The sequence below is a fragment of the Aedes albopictus genome, chromosome 1 (genome assembly GCF_035046485.1).
Source record: "Aedes albopictus strain Foshan chromosome 1, AalbF5, whole genome shotgun sequence".
In the NCBI taxonomy this organism is placed as follows: Eukaryota; Metazoa; Arthropoda; class Insecta; order Diptera; family Culicidae; genus Aedes; species Aedes albopictus.
The window spans coordinates 269179538-269200608 of record NC_085136.1 but is presented as its reverse complement, the minus strand read 5'-3'; the positions used below and the strand labels follow the sequence as shown (position 1 = coordinate 269200608).

The 21071-nt window shown below is 43.1% G+C and overlaps 1 protein-coding gene across 2 annotated transcripts in view; it reads left to right on the top strand.

Moving 5' to 3' along the window:
- Window positions 1-21071, top strand: part of LOC109398994 (probable G-protein coupled receptor No18) — a 126969-nt gene that overhangs the window by 75441 nt on the left and 30457 nt on the right. Inside the window, exons 1-2 of one of the 2 annotated variants that reach the window (XM_062846745.1) lie at window positions 5340-5539; window positions 6218-6834. In XM_062846745.1, coding sequence (XP_062702729.1) covers window positions 6318-6834 — 517 coding nt within the window. In that variant the 5' untranslated portion in view covers window positions 5340-5539; window positions 6218-6317. Of the gene's footprint in view, window positions 1-5339; window positions 5540-6217; window positions 6835-21071 lie in introns of those variants that run through there. The other variant, XM_062846746.1, reaches the window with a different exon arrangement.

Below are 21071 nucleotides of genomic sequence, written 5' to 3'. Positions count from 1 at the left end.
CGGATAACCAATGTTGACATATTTCCATGGCACTCATAAAATGAGTAATATTCCCCCAGGTTAAAAATTTGCTCGTGCCCCCGCATTTTTGTTAATTATGAATACAATGGTGATTTCTTAACCAAAAGAGATTGCTTTGCCGAAAATATTGCAAAATATTTGCTTAAGTGGGTGTACGAGCTAATTTGCAATCCGTGTAAGTAGGAAACACTCGCTGAGTGTCATGGAGTTTGTCCAATTTTAGTGCTGAGAAAGTTAAGCGTGAATGGTTTCTGTGGGGTTGCTACGTTGCTAGGGCTGAAAGTTTTTGTTTGTCATCTCACTAGTGAAAAAAATTAAATACAAACTTGCCAGCTGTCGTTAGGTTTTCCAATATGGCGGATGGTGCAATCTAACATATTGGATTACCTTCCTTTTACTTACCTTGGTCGAAGCCACCACCGCCATCTGACCCTATCCGTTGCCTCCAAGGTGCTCCAAGGCAAGAATGTCCATCTGGGAGTTTGCCATTCGCAAAACGCCAGTAGCTCATGGGTTTTCCTTTTGTTCAAATTTGGGATTGGGCTTCAAAAATCCGGGATCCAAAAGAGGTCTTTACGATTTACGTCTCTTACCTAAAATAAAGAATAAATTATTAAAAACGAAAATGTTTAAACAAACTTATCCAAATTATTTAAAGCTGTTGCATTTTCATCACTTGACAGCTGATTTTTTCATGATTTCTAAGATTGCTGAGATTTTGTATCATAATTTCAGTTCAGCTGGGGCACAAGTGCTGTCAAAATTTTTTATAGCAGCCGCCATTATGGTTAGCGTGGAAAGCTGGATATGCTCAGCTGCCACCATTACCATAAGCTTATCCTAAGCTTCAGCAATCCCTGCTTGAGGTGTTTGCAGATGTCACTATTGAAGGTCGAAAATTCGATAATCACAGCCAGCCTTTGTGCAGCCACTTTCACAGCAGTTCGCTCTTTCCGGTTCTTATTCAAAGTACTCGCCATCCACGCTCATAGCCTTATCCGGCGTGCCAACTGGGGCTTTAATGCGGCTCTAGATGCTAGCACGACGCGACGCATACTACTTCCCACTCCAGTATTCACCCTCCTGAGCGGAGAACTCGCCGACCCAGCTCTTGCTAAGGGGTTTACCTCATCACTGTTTGTTGCATTACATATGATTTGCTTTTTTGGATTCCCCTGAGTCTCACAGGAAAGAAGGTCGACCGCACCACAGCTCTGCATTGATGTGACCAAATTAATGTGAGTGTTGCTAAGGTACTGCAAAAGCTCCGTTGCCGATCGAGCCGTTTCTAAACCCCCTTAACCGGTCATTCTTCGCCTGACAACCTGAGTTAACACAATTTGAACGAAATTCATGCTTGAACAGCCTCATGCAATGATTGACAAGTGGCGTCCAGGAAACACCCTGGTTCCCCTGAAACTTCTTGAAATACCATTAAAACCCTCTGAAACCCCCTCAGAATCCAAGTAACGTATCTAAGAACCTCAGAGACCCGAAAACGCCTCTGTAATTCCTTGCGAAAACGCGCTGAAAATACTCTGAAATTTCCTAAAATACCATCTAAAACCCCCTGAAACCCTCGGACCCTCCGAAGCGACTCATTACCTAAATGAAGGTTCGGGTGTAGAGGGTCGGGTCAATAGGCGTCATGGAGAAAATATATTCTGTCAGCTTCAACAAGGAACTACACAGATTCGGTCATAAGGGTTCTCCCGAGTGCCCGAATTATGATGTGTTTTCTAAAAAAAACTGTGCTCATTTTGATTATGTTCCCATGGTTTCACACAGTGCACTGTGGGAAAAATCGACCCAAAAAACGGATCTTTTAACGTGGCTGGTTTCGGTACGTGAAGATGATTATTTCTGACGTAAAAAATACGAGAAATCGATTGGTGCTAAATTAATACACCGCACGGCACGGGAAGTGGTCCATTTTGCCCTTTTTTCATACATGAAGAGAATCAAAATGTATTTTCAAACAACAAGCACGACTGTAGATCGTTGAAAATAGCTGCAGGTGTTATTAGAGGTTTATAGCAATCATAAAAACACATGAAAGATCCTTCCAAATGCTTATTTTGCCCCATATGCCCCAACATCTTTGACGTAAATATGAATGGATTTTTAATGTTACTGATTTGAAGTTGATTTTTTAGCATAAACAAAAAGCGCTTAATCTATTATCACCAGAATCATCTTTGGGAATTGTCCAATTTGCCCCATTTTGCTCTATCTATATTCTATATATATAAAAATGCAGTGGCATACGTGGGACCGCGCATAACTTGCGAACGGAAGGTCCGATTTTGGTCGTTTTAGTTTTTTTTTTCTGTTAGTTGTCACCCAAGGAAGGTTTATGAGACAAAAAACATGGAAAAATTGAGTTTTTGAAAATCGATCTTCCATGCATGTTGTGACCGGGGACTTGGTCTTGGATAGAAACTGGAAACGTCAAAAAACGCAGTAGGCAAGACAAAGTTTGCCGGGTACAGCTAGTTTTCATATAAAAAAGGATATTTGAAATGTATTTATAAGAAACAGATATTGTTGGGAATGTTGAAATTAGGTTAAGGAACAATTGGCAGCTAAGACTAATCATGCGCGTATATAAAAGATCTTTTCCCTATTTTACCCTACATGCCCCAAAACCTTCTGGATAACATATTTTGTGTGGTTTTGTAATGTCACTGGTTGCAAAACATGAATGAGATAATTTTTACAAATTCGGTTTATCGTTTAATACTACAAATAATCATTCCGTGAGTGGTACAAACAGCTGTCCATTTTACCCCAATTTGCTCTTTTGTTATGTTATGAATTTATGATTTATTAAATTATTATCCCTTATTTTTATTGGTGCTGAAACCAATGTAATCGAAAATACAGTCATATATGACTTTTTCTATGACTTCAGCTTTTAATGAGGAATTAAGGGTAAAATAATCATTTGATAAAATGTGTCAAATATGAACAAAATTGATTAAATAGGTTGTCTTAAAATACCAATATGTATATATTAAAGTTGCACCATTTAATCAGTTTTGTGCATGTTTGACACATATTAAGATTAAGATTAATGCTTATTATGCCCTCAATTGCACACCAAAGCAAGAATTAGAAAAAAGAAAAATATTTTACCTGTCCTTTTGATTACATTGGTTTCAGTACGATTTCAGTCGATTATTTCAGACATAAGCCAACACGAGAAATCAATTTATTCATGAGACGACAAAAAATCAGGACAAATTGGGGTAAAATGGACATCTGTTTGTACCTTCCCGTGAATGGTTCTAAAGCTAATCGATAAACTGTGTTTGTATGTATCAAAAACGATCAATGACTTCATGTTGCAACCATGATGTATGGTGATGTTATAAAACAATACAAAAAATGTGATCATCCAGCAGTTTTAGGGGGATGTAGGGTAAAATAGGGAAAATATCTTTCATATATGCGCGTGATAGCTGTTAGCTTCCAATTGGACCTAAAACTAATTTCAACGTTCCTTAGCAGTATCTGTTTCTTATAATGGCATTTTAAATCGCCTTTTTCTACGAAAATAGGGTAAAATGGGGCAAATTGAACAACTCCCGAAGATGATTCTGGTAATAATAGATTCAGTGCAATTTGTTTATGCTTCAAATCAGTAACATTAAAAATCCATTCATAACACTAGTTTACAAAATAAAACGAAAGTCGTGAACTTCTATCAACGACCAAAATTTTTGAAGTACAATTTAGTGCTGATTTCGAAACCGCGCTTCAAAAATTTTAAGTAGAGCAGTTTTTAAGTTTTAGCTCAATATCGAGTTCTACATTTTTTTAAATATAGAATTTACTAAAATTCAAATATCTTGCGTTTTGTACAGCCAATTTCAAATCTTTTTCCATAAATTAAAAGCTAAATACAATACCATTCGATCATCTGAATGCAGGTTTTGCGTCAGATTGATGAAATTCAAGATATTGGCGAGTTTTTGGGACGACCTCCTTAAATTTTAGCAAAATTTACAAAAATATATGAAGAAATGTATTTTTTTTTCAATAAGAAAAAAACAATCTAAAAATTCTTTCTCAACGTTTATTTGACATATGATTTGTAGGCGAGCTACAACAAAAAATTCAGCTCAATAGGAGCATTGATTACGGAGAATGAGATGTGTGAAGTAAGCGACTTTGCTTAAAAATAGAACAAAAATCGATTTCAAATCATCAACCTTGTATGGAAAGTCGAAGAAATTTCCGCTCTACTGTAATTTTTTTCCTTCACGTTTTCGAACTCAGGGCATGATTCTACACCAAAAATGATCATCAGCTTACCGAGTTCAAAAATGCTGTTAACTAGTGTAATTAGGTAAAAGTGTGAATTTTCGGAAGTTGTTGGGGCATATGGGGCAAAATAAGCAATTTAAAGGATCTTCCATGTATTTTAATGATTGCTATGAACCTCTAATTATACCTGCAGCTATTTTCAAGAATCAACAGTCGTGCTTGTTGTTTGAAAGTACATTTTGATTCTCTTATTGTATGAAAAAAGGCAAAATGGGGCAAAATGGACCTCTTCCCGTGCCGTGCGGTGAATGAATTTAGCACCAATCGATTTCTCGTATTTTGTACGTCAGAGATGGTCAACTTCATCTACCGAAACCAGCGGCGTTAAAAGATCCGTTTTTTGGGTCGATTTTTCCCACTGTGCAGTGCGTAACCCTATGCTAGCCACATGTGATGCGGACACGAGTCTGGACAATCTTGTCCAGAGAATGTGTGTATAGACGAGCTTGACTGGAGCGCCGATTCATCGGATATTACCCATATCGTTCAGGAACTACAGAGGAGGTGGCTCGCGAAGTCGAGGGAGTGGCTAGTTCAGTCGAAACCAAAAGGTGGTCTCAGAGCTATGAAATCGGCTAAGCAGGTCATACGGTGCCCTGAGGATGAGGTCGTCCCTGCCACGCGTAAGACTCTCTGGTATGTAGTTGTATGTAGGTAAAGAGGTCCAAGCTCACGGTATGAAAAGGGGTCTCCGTGAAGTTCCGGGGTAAACGGAGGCGCCATGTCGGTAAATCCTTCCGCGGTGTGAGTGGATAGGACCTTACTTCTGGGAGGTCAAATGGTAGTACACGCAGAATTTCAATTTTGATACTTGCAATGGGAAGCATGAGTTTCAACCGTGCCCCGCCTTCTAAAAGCTTAGTAACCTGGAAATATGCCAGCGTCATGGTCCACTGCACGAATTTATTCTGGCCTATTCTGGCCTGCTTACTCTCACACGAAATTTGACGTTTGAGCGGTGTCGGCACCTCTCAAACGTCAAATTTCGTGTGAGAGTAATAAATTCGTGCAGTGGACCATACTGTGGTATCACGAAGTCACGTAGTGTTTAGCTGCAAGATTAGATACCTAACTTGGAGAGTGCAAACAGCACTAGACCCTTGCTGGAAAAATACCTACTAGTGGTCCCGAAAACGCGTTAGGATGGATGGAAATGGGTACAGTTTTGACATTTGGGTTTGGTCAAGTAAGTAGTAACTCTTTCTTCGTTGGCCTCGGAGTAGCTTTTTCTTGGGAGTCTATTGAACAGATTCACCCCTCCTCCATTGCTTAGAGTAGCAGGCCCGTGCACAGATGTGGCGCCAAGGGAGGGAGTTTTCCCAATTCCGGCAAAAGGCCGCCTAGTGTATCGAGCGTCGATAATGGGGGAGTTCAACACCCGAATACGCCCCCCTTCCTTGTGCACGGGCTTGTAGAATAAAATACAATATTGATCTCTATGGGAAAACTGATAGTTTATATTGTGTACTTAAAACCATATGGAACACCTCCATTTGAAAGAATTTAAAAAAATACACCAGACTTCTTCGAATACACCGAATATTTCAAATACTGTTTTGGCTTAAATGTTTTTGTCCAGCTAGATACTTCTTTGGGATCATTTGAAGTGGGTGAAACGTGGGTAGCCAGTGTCTTTAAGAAGTATTGGGATAATTCAAGAGATATGGGGCGTTCTAACGAAGGAACATAGTATTAGGGCTTTACGTGTTAATTAAAAATATGCTTTTTTTTTAGCAAAACATAAGTACGGGGAGGTCTGGTTTACTCACAATATCAATATCCATTAATTATCGAAAATATGACCAAATATAAGTCTGCACCGCTTTGTCTTACGCAGGTGTTTCTTTTTCTTTATCCTTCGCAGGTCTGATCGCCCGCCTATGCTCAAATATTGAATCCGCCCGAGGAAACAACCAAGCGCCTCCACCGAAACCGAAAACCGTTCGTTAATTTTTCTCTAAATTATGGCAAATGGAAGCGTCGACGACGGGGGCGCTTTCGCGATGCCGGCCGCCACCGCAACATCGTTGGCATCCATCACGATTAATTACACCAGCACCAGCACCACGTTCACCGCCAGCCTATACCAGGAAATCTACGTCAATCTGCAGATCGTGAAAGGCGATCTGCTCAACTTCAGCGAACGCTTCGTGATGGACCCGAACGGATCGGCATCGGCATCGGGGGCGGCGGCGGCCAGTTCCTTGACGGTGTCCCCCTCATCAATGATGGCGGTGCCAACTGCTGGGACAGATGGAGACTGTACCAAAATTTGCCTCTCCTGGGAGAAGATGTTTCTGGTGGTTTTGTTCTGTGCGCTGATAGTCATTACGGTGATTGGGAATACGCTGGTGATACTTTCGGTTGCAACTACGCGGCGGTTGCGGACCGTTACCAATTGCTTCGTAATGAGTCTGGCGGTGGCCGATTGGCTGGTGGGAATATTCGTGATGCCACCAGCGGTGATAGTTTTCGTTGTAGGTTAGTATAATTCATCATTCATCATATTTTATTCACTGTGTTTACTTGTATATCATTTTACATTGTATCATATCTTGGTGTTCTGCAGTAGCTGGGCCAGATTTTTTTTTGTTTTTCAAATATTGGCAATGCTATCCAACTCATCAGCGAAGATAAGAACAATATCAGGAAGGCAACTTTAAAAAGAGCTAGACCATATTGAAATAGCATGGTCATTTTCGAAATCATGTTTTTTTTTTGCGAAAAACTTTTAATTATCAGTTGTTTATGTTGTTCCATCGATGAGAGTTGTGGGGAGTTGAAAAAATCTCGACTTTCGTACTCAGCATTAGCGTGGTGCTGGCGGTGGCGGCCAAACGCGCGAGTTACGGAAGGTCAAGGTTCTCTAAAAACTTTATTGAGCATAGGTCATCGGATCTGCCTACATGACTTAATTGTTGCATGAATATCGCTTGTACAATGCATACAACTTAATGTGGTGCCAAGTGGTGAATTCAATGTTTGATCTAGAATCTCCAAGAGCTCCTTTGAGTATAGGTCATCAGATCTTCAAGCGTAATCAGCCTGGAATGTCTTGAACCACTGAAACTCCTAAAAATTGCTTTAGCACGCCTCTGAAATTCCCCAGTAACTGAGAAAAGCGATCCAAAATGTATTGTCAAAATCTTTAGGGTCCCTTAAACCCCCTATGACTCTATGTCACGAAGCTTTAGATAACGCCTCTGTTACTCCTCTGAAACCCGATGAAAATCCTATGAAACTTTCTGAAATGCCTTCGAAACTCCCTCGGACTCCACACCTGAGGCACTCAGAAACCCCTAAAACTCTCCTGTAACGAGGCTCCACAGAAAATCTCCTGAAGCTCGCTCGGTCCCCATGTAACGTACCTGAGACCCCGCAAACCTCCAAAAACACCCATGTATTACCTCCAAAACCCACCTAAAATCCTCCAAAATTTCCAGACCCTACGACCCCCTAAAGATGATTATGTAACTTGACTATGTATAATGAACATGATTATTATTACTATATAGTTATACGTTCCGAAAGGTCTGGAAAGCTAGTCATGTTGGGTGGCCTTAGATATCTCAAACATGTTTCTGAGTGGTATTTGAAATTCCGGAGATTCACGGATTCCAGTCGATAATGCAATGTTATTTGAAGTAAAGAATCTCAGGATAGTTTCAAACAATAAATTTTTCTGTTTTAAAGAGCAAGACAAAACAAATACGTATCTATGTAAACCATATACATATGTGGCATTTTGCTGAAGACAGAGTTCACTTTTATGAAGTGGGTATTTTTTACAGCAATTGGGTTGGGCATCACAGGAGTAAGATTGAAAACCGTGCTATTTTTTGCAGATAAAACGAAATTTCAGGTTCCCTGAGACCCACTGTAGTCTCGCGAAACGCATCAGAGATTCCCCTGAAAACGACAAGCCTTCCTGAATCCCCCTGAAGTCCTTAAGACGCCCCCGATGCCCCTAAAATCCCCTGGGACCCACGTATAGTCTTTTGGAGACCCATGAAACCCATTGACACGCCCCTGAAACACCACTGAGATCCCCGAAGCACCCCCCAAACCACTTGGGACACCTAAAATCCCCAGGAGTCCCCGTTGAATACCTCTGGGACGCCCTAGTATACCCTGAGAACCTTTGAAGCTCCCCTGAATTATGTAAACTATGTTGTTAAATGTTGTACTAAATTGTCCATTTGTAGATCCTTCGAAAAATGCTCGATACATGTAGCCGAAACGTCAGGTGAAGATTTCGTTTATGATTACGCTAAGACTGGAAGCCAAAAACCCCTGTAACTCCCCTTAAACTCCATGAAGCCTGTAACAACCCTGAAACGCCTTTGTTACCCACTAGAACGCTCATGATATCTCCTGAGACCCTTGAACCTCTTAAGGCTCCTTGAAATGTCACTGAGGCCCCCTGTAACGCCTCTGAAAACCCTGTGGACCCCTCGAAACGCTTCTGAACCGCCCTTGAGACCCCTTAATTGCCTTTTGGACTACCTGAAAGCTCCCTGAAATACCCCTCAAACCCACTGGATTCCAAGTGATACGCCTCTGAGATTCTCAGAAACGCCCCTAAGATCACTTTCCTCAATTCCCTGAAACGCCCTTGACCCACCTGAAGCCCTGTCCTAAAATCCCCTGAATCTTTCCGAGGGCTCCTAAAACTCTCTGAAACCATTTGAACACCTCCCCCCCCCCCTCACAAAACTCAAGAAAATCCTCTCTGCGACACTAATCCTCCCCATTAAGACCTCTTAAATACATGGGCGAAACGCATCTTTACCTTAGATCTTCCTGAGACCCACTTGTTCGCTCCCCAGGCCCCGTGGGTTATCGCCATTCAAGGATGGGGACACTCACCTGCAGAGAGTTACACTCACTTGCTGTTTTCTCATTTCAGAAGCGTGCAATCAAGAAACGATGTATGGACGACTTTTACCTGATGGCTTTGTCTAAAAGTTTTCCGAATAAAGTAGGGGTCGCACACGCATACCGAAGTCGTGAGTGAGCTGAGGAGGCAACTCTTCACGAGGTGAATGTAAATTACACTCACCTCGCGGAGAGTCGGCAAAGACCCACGCGACGAAATAAGGACTACGATTGGAAACTTGGAACATGGAATTGCAAGTCATTAGGTTTCGCAGGATGTGACAGGATAATCTACGACGAACTACATCCCCGCAACTTCGACATCGTGGCGTTGCAGGAACTTTGTTGGACTGGACAGAAAGTGTGGAAAAGCGGGCATCGAGCGGCTACCTTCTACCAAAGCTGTGGCACCACCAATGAACTGGGAACAGGATTTATAGTGTTGGGCAAGATGCGACAACGTGTGATCGGGTGGCAGCCGATCAACGCAAGGATGTGCATGTTGAGAGTTAAGGGCCGTTTCTTCAACTACAGCATCATCAACGTCCACTGCCCACACGAAGGGAGACCCGATGACGAGAAAGAAGCGTTCTACGCGCAGTTAGAGCAAACATACGATGGTTGCTCGCCGCGTGACGTGAAAATCGTTGTCGGCGACATGAACGCGCAGGTAGGAAGGGAGGAAATGTACAGACCGGTAATCGGGCGAAACAGCCTGCACGCCGTATCGAATGATAACGGCCAGCGATGCGTAAACTTTGCAGCCTCCCGTGGTATGGTAGTCCGAAGCACTTTCTTCCCCCGCAAAGATATCCACAAAGCCACCTGGAGATCACCCGACCAACAAACAGAAAACCAAATCGACCACGTTCTAATCGACGGTAAATTCTTCTCGGATATAACCAATGTCCGCACATACCGCAGTGCGAATATAGATTCGGATCACTACTTAGTCGCTGTATGCATGCGCTCAAAACTTTCGACAGTTATCACCACGCGTCGAAGTCGAACGCCGCGACTCAACATCGAGCAGCTGCGTAACGTAGAAGTGGCTCAAGACTACGCGCAGCAGTTAGCAGTGGCCCTACCAACGGAAGAGCAGCTTGGCGCAGCTACACTTGAAGATGGCTGGAGGGACATCCGATCCGCCATAGGTAGTACCTCGGCTACAGCACTAGGCTTCGCGACTCCGAATCACAGAAACGACTGGTACGATGGCGAATGTGAACAGTTGAAAAACGAGAAGAATGCAGCATGGGCGAGAATGCTGCAACACCGTACGAGAGCGAATGAGGCACGTTACAAACAGGCGCGGAACAGGCAGAACTCAGTCTTCCGGATGAAGAAGCGCCAGCAGGAAGAACGAGATCGCGAAGCGATGGAAGAGCTGTACCGCGCTAAGGACACACGAAAGTTCTACGAGAAGCTGAACCGTTCGCGCAGAGGCTTTGTGCCACAAGCCGACATGTGCCGAGATAATCACGGGAATATTCTCACGAGCGAGCGTGAGGTGGTCGAGAGGTGGCGGCAGCATTACGATGAGCACCTCAATGGCGACATTGAAAGTACCGGAGGTGGCGTGGTAACAGATCTAGGAGTATGTGCACAGGACGAAAGACTTCCGGCCCCTGACCTTCAAGAGATTGAGGAGGAGGTTGGCCGGTTGAAAAACAACAAAGCCGCTGGAGCAGATCAACTACCAAGCGAGCTTCTAAAATACGGTGGAGAAGCACTGGTGAGAGCACTACACTGGGTCATTACCAAGATTTGGGAGGAGGAAGTATTACCGGAGGAATGGATGGAAGGTATCGTGTGTCCCATCTACAAAAAGGGCGACAAGTTGGATTGCGGGAACTACCGCGCGATCACACTACTGAGCGCTGCCTACAAGATACTCTCTCAAATTTTATGCCGCCGTCTATCACCGATTGCAAGAGAGTTCGTGGGGCAATATCAGGCTGGATTTATGGGTGAACGCGCTACAACGGACCAGATGTTCGCCATCCGCCAGGTGTTGCAGAAATGCCGCGAATACAACGTGCCCACACATCACTTGTTCATCGATTTCAAATCGGCGTATGATACAATCGATCGAGAACAGCTATGGCAGATTATGCACGAATACGGATTCCCGGATAAACTGATACGGTTGATCAAGGCGACGATGGATCGAGTGATGTGCGTAGTTCGAGTATCAGGGACACTCTCGACTCCCTTCGAATCTCGCAGAGGGTTACGGCAAGGTGATGGTCTTTCGTGCTTGCTGTTCAACATTGCTTTGGAGGGTGTAATAAGAAGAGCGGGGATAAGCACGAGTGGGACGATTTTCACGAGGTCCGTTCAGCTGCTTGGTTTCGCCGATGATATTGATATTATTGCTCGTAAATTTGAGACGATGGCGGAAACGTACATCCGACTAAAGAGTGAAGCCAGGCGAATCGGATTAGTCATTAATGTGTCGAAGACAAAGTACATGATGGCAAAGGGCTCCAGGGAGGAATCACCGCGCCCGCCACCCCGAATTCATATCGACGGTGATGAAATCGAGGCGGTTGAAGAATTCGTGTACTTGGGCTCACTGGTGACCGACGACAACGACACCAGCAGAGACATTCAGAGGCGCATTGTGGCAGGAAATCGTGCCTACTTTGGACTCCGCAGAACTCTACGATCGAATAAAGTTCGCCGTAACACGAAGTTAACCATCTACAAAACGTTGATTAGACCGGTCGTCCTCTATGGGCACGAAACATGGACCCTACGTGCAGAGGACCAACGCGCCCTTGGAGTTTTCGAACGGAAGGTGTTGCGTACCATCTACGGCGGAGTGCAGATGGAAGACGGGACTTGGAGAAGGCGAATGAACCACGAGCTGCATCAGCTTCTGGGAGAACCAACCATCGTCCACACTGCGAAAATCGAGAGGCTACGGTGGGCGGGTCACGTCATCAGGATGTCGGATAGCAACCCGACTAAAATGGTTCTCGAGAGTCATCCGACCGGTACAAGAAGACGTGGAGCGCAGCGAGCTAGGTGGGTCGACCAAGTGGAGGACGATCTGCGGACCCTACGCAGAGTGCGGAACTGGAGACAAACAGCCATGGACCGAGTGGAATGGAGGCGGCTACTATGTACAGCAGAGGCCACCCCGGCCTTAGCCTGACCGGTAAGGTAAGTAAGTCGCGGAGAGTCGCTTTCACAGCTCTGTCACGACTTTGGTATGCGTGTGCGACTCGTACTCTCTTCGGCAAACTTTTAGACAAAACTACAAGGTAGAAGTTGTCCATATATTGTTTTTTGATTGCACGCTCCTGAGCTGAGAAAATAGCAAGTGAGTGTAAATCTTTAAAAGTGAGTGTTCCCATCCCTGTCGTCATTATTAAATTTTTAATGCACAATATTGATATAGAATAACTTTCCCTGCTTTTATGCAGGGTATTGAAAAAGGTACATAAATTAAATCTGCGTAAACATAATCTGCATAAAAAAAGGTCCGAGATTCCGCATAAAGTTTTATTTTCTGGTATTCCAATAAACAAATTCTTTAAGTAATTTATTCAGGTATACCTTTCGTTATTTCTTCAATTATTTCTTCAGAAATTCCTACATAAGATCAATCTGAAGTACCATATAGATTTTTTTCTGCGATTTTCCCCGGAACTTTCTTCCGTTTTTACTCCTGGTCCTGGAGACTATTCAAGCTTTTTTTTTTCAAGGATTTCTTCTGGGATGTTTCCGGATTTTGTTATGAGGTTTCTACCAGAAATGTCCAAAATGTTCTGAAACCCCTCTAGCAGTTCTTCAAGAGATTTCTCAATCTTTTTGTCAAAGATCTATGCTAGATTTCTTATTGAGATTTTTTCCGAAGATTCTTCCATTGATCTTCATTTTTTTTTCTGGGATACCTTTCGAAGGTCGTTTTGAAATTTCTCAACGAGATTTGTTTCCTTGATTTATTTTGGACTTTCGCCTAGGATTCCTTACCAATTGAATCTGTTTTTTTTTTCTCGAAAAAATCGTCTTGAATTACACAAGAAGGTTTATCTGAAATGCCATAAAAATTTTCTCGGATTTCTCCAATAGTTCCCCTTGGTATTCTTATAAGGAGCTCACTGTGGTATTTCTCAGATATTTGGTCAAATTATCTTAAAAAGTTCTTTTCAAAACATTTAATGAGTTTTTTCTAGTATTTCTTTCGGAATTTCTTTTGAGATTTTTTCAGAAAGTTATTCTTCTATTCATTTGTCAGAAGTTCCTCAGGAGATTCATCTAGAAGCTTCTTTAGTGATTTTCTTCTTCTTGGCGTAATGTCCTTTTGGAAAAAAAGCTGGAATTCCCATAAAAAAAACACATATATATAGGCATATAAGTACACTCGGCGGAGCTCCTGGAGGAATCTCTGTTTGATTTTTTAAACGAACTGCTAAAAAATCCCTGCAAAAATTTCTTGGAAACCACTGGAGGAATTTTTTAAATATTATTCTGAACAATCTGCTAATGAGTCCCAAGAAATCTGAGCTAATCCCCGGATGGTTTTCTAAGAATTTTGATTGAGTAATTAATTTTTTAAGGAAAAATTTCTAAAAGGAGAAAGAATACTTGTAGGAATTTATAAAGAAATCTAAGCATTTGTTTTAGAAGAAATTTATAAAAAGTTTTATTTCTGGCCAAAAGGAGAGAATTTCTGAAGCGATATTCGGAAAAATATCTAAAAGAGGATTTCTAAACAATACTCTGGCGTAATGCTTGAAAACATTTTACATTTCTCGTTTTCCAAAAGAATTCTGAAAGTATATTCATATGAAGTGATTTTTGAAAAACTTCATGGAAAGCTTTCTGGAAGGGCATGAAAAATGTTTGACGAAATTTATGAAGATATTCACAGAGCAAAAAAGGCAAGATTTTTTAAAAGAATTTCCGGAAAGTTCGTGGAAGCAGTCTGTTGAATAACTTCTTGGAGCATGTTTTGGAGGAAATTTTAGTGTCCGAAACGATGATCTTTGGTTTGGTTCCTTGGTAAATGGCCTTATAGAAATGATCAAATCACGCATCCAGTAATTATTTTATGAATTGGGTCAATTTACTCAGCCTTGACATTCTGGACATAGTTCCTCTAAATAGAAAGTGGTTCATTGGGAAGACCACGACAAAAAGAGGACAAACGGAATTTTATTATCAATACGTTTTTAAAAACTGATAAATTAGATTCATATACTCCAAATATTTGCCAACACTTCTCTAACTTCTCTAAGAAATTATCGAGGTTATTTATGGAAACATTACCACAATATTCCTTGGAGAAATTTTTGGATGGATCTCTTGAAGAAACGCTGAAAAAAGGTTCTAAAGTAATTTTCGGGGAATTTTCAAATGAGAGATTCCTTGAACAAATTACAAAGAAGCCCCTGAAGCAGACTTACTTACTTTCAGTCCTGGGCACCAACGGAAGTGCAGAGGCCCGAATTGAAAGATTTCCATCATGGGCCATTTGCCAGATATGGTATTGACCTGTGGTCAGGTCAAATTTCTGCCGACTTTCTTGATTTCGTTGTTGAGGCTGCGACGCCATGAACCTCTGGGTTTGCCTCTCCTCTGCTGCGATGTCCTGCGGGGTTCCACCTCCACTTTCGCTCCCAAATGTCTGTCGCTATCGGCTTATGATGATATCGACGATGGAGCTCCACGTTGGAGATCCAATTGTGAGGCCACCATGCACGAATTATATACCGCAGGCATCTATTGATGAAGACCTGCAGCCGTTGAGTGTTCTCCATTGATTCACACCAGGTTTCACTGGCGTATAGCAGCACAGATAAGTGTAGAATTAGCTCAGTGTTGAAATGCACGTTAATAAAAACAAAAAAAGCAACACAGATTTTACGTTCGAGTTGAAAATAAGGATTTTGATGCGTCGACTGGTTGTTTTTCCATGCGTTTCTTAAACTCGCACCTCTGTCGATCTGGGTGCCGCCATTTGGCTACCAAGATATTGGAAGCTTTCAACATTCTCCACTGATTGCTCAGCTTCCGTAAAGCTGGAAGGGTTGACCGTGTTTACATCCAACGATTTGGTCTTGTTGATGTTGATGGTAAGACATGTCGCTGAGGAGCTATTGGCAAAGTCATCGAGGTTGCTTTGCATATCAGAGCATCGTTGCACCGAGCACCGTCATCAGCCAGTTCGCAGTCATTTAGGTGCTCCCCATGGTAATGGGCTGCTAAAGCAATCCATGATTTGGTTCACGGTAAATCGGACCTACCAGGATCTCGTCGATTACGATGAGGAACAGTAGCGGTGATAGTATACATCCTTGCCTTACTCCAGCAACGACCCGGATGGGATCGAACAAAACACCGTTGTGCAGTACTCTGCACGAAAATGCCCTGTACTGTGCTTCAATGAGGCCGATGATTTTCTCAGGGAGACCCTTGCACCGGAGGGCTTCCCACATGTTTTCGTGATTGAGACTGTCGAAAGCTTTTTCGTAATCAATGAACACCAGCTAAAGGGACTCTTGGAATTCATTGATTTGCTCCAGAATGATAGGGCGTGACAATATGGTCCACACAGGATCGTCCGGCACGGAATCTTCTCCTGTATCCGGTTAAGAATCACTTTGCAGAGGACTTTGAGAACAATACACAGTAACATGATGCCCCGCCAATTATCGCATTCAGTCAGGTTACCCTTTTTGGGTACCTTTACTAAGACGCCTTGCATCCAGTCGGCCGGAAATGTCGAGGTTTCCCATATGTTGCAGAATAATTGATGCAGTAGTTGTGCGGATACTACGGGGTCAGCTTTAAACATCTCAGCTGATATGCAATCGACCCCTGGGGCCCTGTTCGATCTCATGCTACGGATGGATGTTTCTATCTCCTGCACTAATGGAGCTTCGGTGTTGACACGGGTAATGCGTCAAACCCTTGGTGGATCATGCTGAGGTATTGATAGCGTGGCCGACACTTGAAAAAGGTTTCCAAAATGCTCGAACCTGCCAGCGTTTCAACTGGTCAGCCGGGTCGGTCAGTAACTGTCCAGACGCGTCTTCCACGGGCATTGTAGCACTCATCTTGGTCCCACTAAGGCGACGTGAGACATCGTAGAGGAGACGGATGTCGCCGGTGTTTGCGGCTTTCTCGCCTTCGTCGGCTAGGGAATCCGCCCACGCTCTTTTGTCACGTTTACATGAGCGTTTCACTTCCTCCTCGAGAGCCGAACAGCGCAGACGGGCTACAGCTTTAACTCCTCGTGTTTTCGCTCGCACAATCGCGGCTTTGTCGTTCCTTCGCTCCTCTATCATCCTCCAGGTATCATCTCTGATCCACTGCTTTCTTCGGGTGCGTAGCTCTCCCAAATTACTCTTGCCAGTGGCCATTAAGGCGTTCTTGATGGCGCTTCATTGATCTTCTACGCTTTTACCTGCTGAAATATCCGCAGCACGGTTCTCTGACTCTTCAACGAAGAACTTTTTCATCGCAGCGTCTTCCAGTTGACCGGCGCCCGATTTTCTCCTCCTGTCGCTTGGTCCTGATAATGCGCAGCCGGATCTCGCCGATTAGAAGATGATGGTCGGACGCAATGTCGGCGCTACGTTTGTTCCGCACATCAAGAAGGCTCCGTCTCAATTTTCGGCTGATGCAGATGTGGCCGATTTCATTTTTCGTGACGCCATCACGGGAAACCCTTGTCACTTTGTACACTGGTCGATGAGGAAAGAGCGATCCCCCAATCACCATGCCATTGTTGCTACAAAACTCTGCAAACAGCTCTCCGTCTTCGCTCATTTCGCCGAGACCATGGCGTCCCATGACGTACTCATAGTCCGAGTTGTCGGAACGAACCTTCGCGTTAAAGTCGCCCATGAGGATCTTAATATCACCTTTCGGAATCTTGTCCACGACAGCATTCAGTTGACAGTAGAAGTTATCTTTATCCTGCAATTCGACAGCATCGGTTGGCGCATAACATTGGATCATGGTAAGGTTTCGAACCCGTGTTCTGAATCTGGCTACAATTATCCTCTTAGTAATAGGTTTCCACTTCATGAGCGCAGTGTGGGCGTGAGCGATGAGCAGGAAACCAACTCCACGGTGGCGAGGAGCGTGTTCACCTCGTTGGCCAGAGTATAGCAGAATTTGACACGACGCCAATCTGTGTTCTCCAAAGATCGGTCAACAGACTTCGCTCAGTCCTTGAATCTCAAGTTTCACACGGCATGCCTCATTGGCTAGTTGTGCCACTTTACCCTGCTGGACTAGGGTTAATACATTCCAAGTTCCAATTCTTGTCCGTTGTTGCGCGCTAAAAAACGTTGAATCAGTTAGTAATATTTAATTTTCGGTTTCTGTAACGGTTTTTTGGTTTCGGAAACAGTAGGTTGATGGCCTAAGGTCCCCTATCCACTTGGGGCTGCCACCTTAGGTATAGCTTCCGGTGGAGGAGCATTTCATACTCAACTGCTGGATGTCAGAACAGACGCTGTTTGAGCCGCACCTCCTTGGTGAACAGACGCTCGGGTCGTACCTCCTCAATCTAGCTGAAGTCAGAAGGACAACAGTGCCCAAGCTTCACTACCAGCTAAGCACACAACTCTTAGCTGGCGGTCTTTGTCATCGCTTGACCCGTGGAAGCATGAGGTAGGAACTTGTGAGGATCAGAACTATGTTGGACGCTCTCGACCGACCCGACCTCGACCCGACCGTTTTGAAACCCCGATGATGTCGATATGGTCCGCGAAGCCCAGAAGCATTTACAACCGAGTGACAATGGTTCCGCTTTTTGCACGCCAGCTCTCCTTATCGCTCCTTCCTGTGCTATGTTGAACAGTTACTTCGAAAGAGCTTCGCCCTGCTTCAGTCCATCAAAGATTATGAACAATGACAAAACTTCATCCGCAACCCTTAAATTCGTTCCGTCAAGCGTCGCACGAATCAGTCTAATCAGCTTTGCCGTAAAACCATGTTCGAACACTCTCTGTTATAACTCGTTTCTCTCCGCTGATTCGTACGCCACCTTGAAATCAATAAACAGATAATGGGTCTGCAAGTTATATTCCCGAGATTTATCGAGAATCTGCCGCAGGGTCAACATCTAATCCGTCGTTGATCGGCCTTCACGAAAATCCGCCTGATATTCGCCAACGAAGGACTTCTCAATCGGCCTCAGCCTGTTGAACAGAATTTCGGACAAAATTTTGTACGCTGAGTTGAGAAGTGTTATTTCTCTGTAATTCGTGCCTTCAGTCGATGCCCTTTTTTGAATAGAGGGCAAATGAGACCATCCAACGAACTAGTTCTTTCTTCCCATATAATACGGTGTGAGAATTGATACAGTTACTCACTGTTGTGCTTGAGAATCTCGATCGGGAGTTCGTCCTTCCCAGCAGCCTTATTGTTCTTCAGCCCTCTAATTGCTGTCTTGATCTCGTCTAGGGTTGGAGGTTCTACTGCTTGTCCATCGTCGTGGATTCGAATTTTTGTCGCTCTTCCGTTTCCACCGTTCAACAACTCCTCGAAGGGCTCTCTCCACCTGGCAGCAAACATTGTTTTGTCTGTCAACAAGTTTCCTTCACGGTCGTTGCACATGATGGGAGAATGCGCTGTTTTTCTCCGCACGCCATTGAAAGTTTCGTAAAACCTCCGCATATCATTTTGTTCCATACTTTCATGCGCCTCAGCAATCACATTTTCCTCATGGCATTTTTTTTTTCTTTTTGCGGTGGATTCGTTTTTCGGCTATTCTTGCTTCCTTATATCACTGCTCTGCCGGGTCCCCGACACCAGAATTCGGCTTCTGGCACCATTCTCCTCGTTCGTTACCCTCTGGCACTCCTCGTGAAACCACCCGTTCCTAGGACGTCTTTGAGCAGTGCCTAACACCTCCCGTGCTACCGTTTATCATTCATAACAAGGCATTTTTTTTAAAATGACATTCGATACTATCTTACTGTTATTGGAAATTTATTTTAAAAAAATCTTAAAATGAGTCGTCTTCAGAATTATTTTCACAACGGAACTTGTACAGTGTCCAGCAAGGAAGAGCGCATCCACCATGACCGTGTCCGGTTTCGAAAGTAGCGATAATTACAATTCTCACCCCCTACTGAAAGATAGAACAATTGGATTACTCCGGCGATTTCTCCTATTGTGTAGTTCGAATTATGCTAATCACAACTAAATCAATTGAGCTTCAATCCTGTGGTTCGATGCTTTTATGAATGGCTGAACGGTTTGTTTCCGAAACAATACGACTTGATTATCAGTGAGTATTTATTTCTGACATTCAGATAAGGGGCTGTCCATAAACCACGTGGTCATGAGGGGGGGGGGGGGTGTTCGACCAATGACCATTTTGTATGGACGAAAAAAAAAATTTTGTATGGGCTAACGATCACGCAGGGGGGGGGGGGTTAAAAGTCCCAAAAAAATGACCACGTGGTTTATGGACAGCCCCTAACCAGACTTGAACACTGACAATCCACTTGTACTAGGAATTATATTTCCTATAGTTAATCATTCGAAGTTGGACAGTGGCCTTTTGTCTATGCCGAATTGTCCTACGGTTCATTGAATTTAAATTGGTGACCGGCACCTCATCGAGATGCAATACATCGGTGCCCCCATTTGGATTTGGGCCACAGCGAAGAGATTACCGTAATGTAATGAGCTAAAAACAAATAACTATCCTTGACGTAAATTATAGATTCCCTTTGTATATCAAGTCTTCTGAGGCATATTGTTAGCTATATAGGGACGTAAGAGCAGACAAAAAATCACGATATTTGAGCAAACCAATCTGAGATTTTTTTTCCCTTGCCAAGTTCGCAGGGGTTGACGGTATTAAAGTGAAGGAGTTTCATTTTGATTATTGTAATGTAGTGTTCTTTAGTGAAACATATCACCTTTTTAACACTTTAATGCGCCTCCAACGGTTCATCACGAACCGGCTGCTGCAGATGGAGTATGGCTGATCATATGCATCAGACATGCTCGATAAACAGGAGGAACCGCCGGGGCTCAGTAGAGTCTATTCCCAAGCAATAGTTCCAAGTCGGTTGGATTCGAAAAGGTTTTGATGATCGTTACAAATCCTAATAAAAGTACTATAGGATTTGTGACAGGTTTTGGAACCTTTTACAGCCATCTGACTTCAAAATGTTGTTTGGGCTCTATTTCCCACGTTTCTCGGTTGATTTTTATTACATAGTAATTTATTAATGTCATAGTCGATTTTTCGAATTTTTACAATGTTAGTTGGTCATATTTTCTTTAAATAAAGCAATAAAAATCGACCGAAGAATAAATAGTGGGAAGGAGATTTGCAGCACTTAATTGTGCTGATAGATTCGAAGCTAACGTGCGAACACTTAAACGCATTATTGACGTCAATGCGTTCGACGTGACATTTTGGAAAAAAACTGACTGCTTTATATTAACTGAACAACGTTACTTGTGTATGACTAGGTTGATATTTCTAGGCTACGCTTGAGAAAATGACATGGTTCATCTAGATAGGACCGATAGGACAATTGAACGAATTTGAATATTTTTAATAGTATTTGTAGCGGGATGAAAGTTGGCATGAAATCTTTATTATTTTAAAATTTTATTCCAATCAACTGACCATTTTTGATCAATCAACTGGCGTATTTTTGATTATCTCTTAGATGTTCAGAAGTTCAGTTACATGTTTCTGTGGATTTTGGACCGATGACAATTTAAGGACACAAGAGATGAACACAAGTAGAAAACGATTAGCGAAATCAAGAAAACAATTTGACACAGGATCGACTATATTTTAACATACAGGGTTCGATTGATTCGGTGAAAAAAACAAC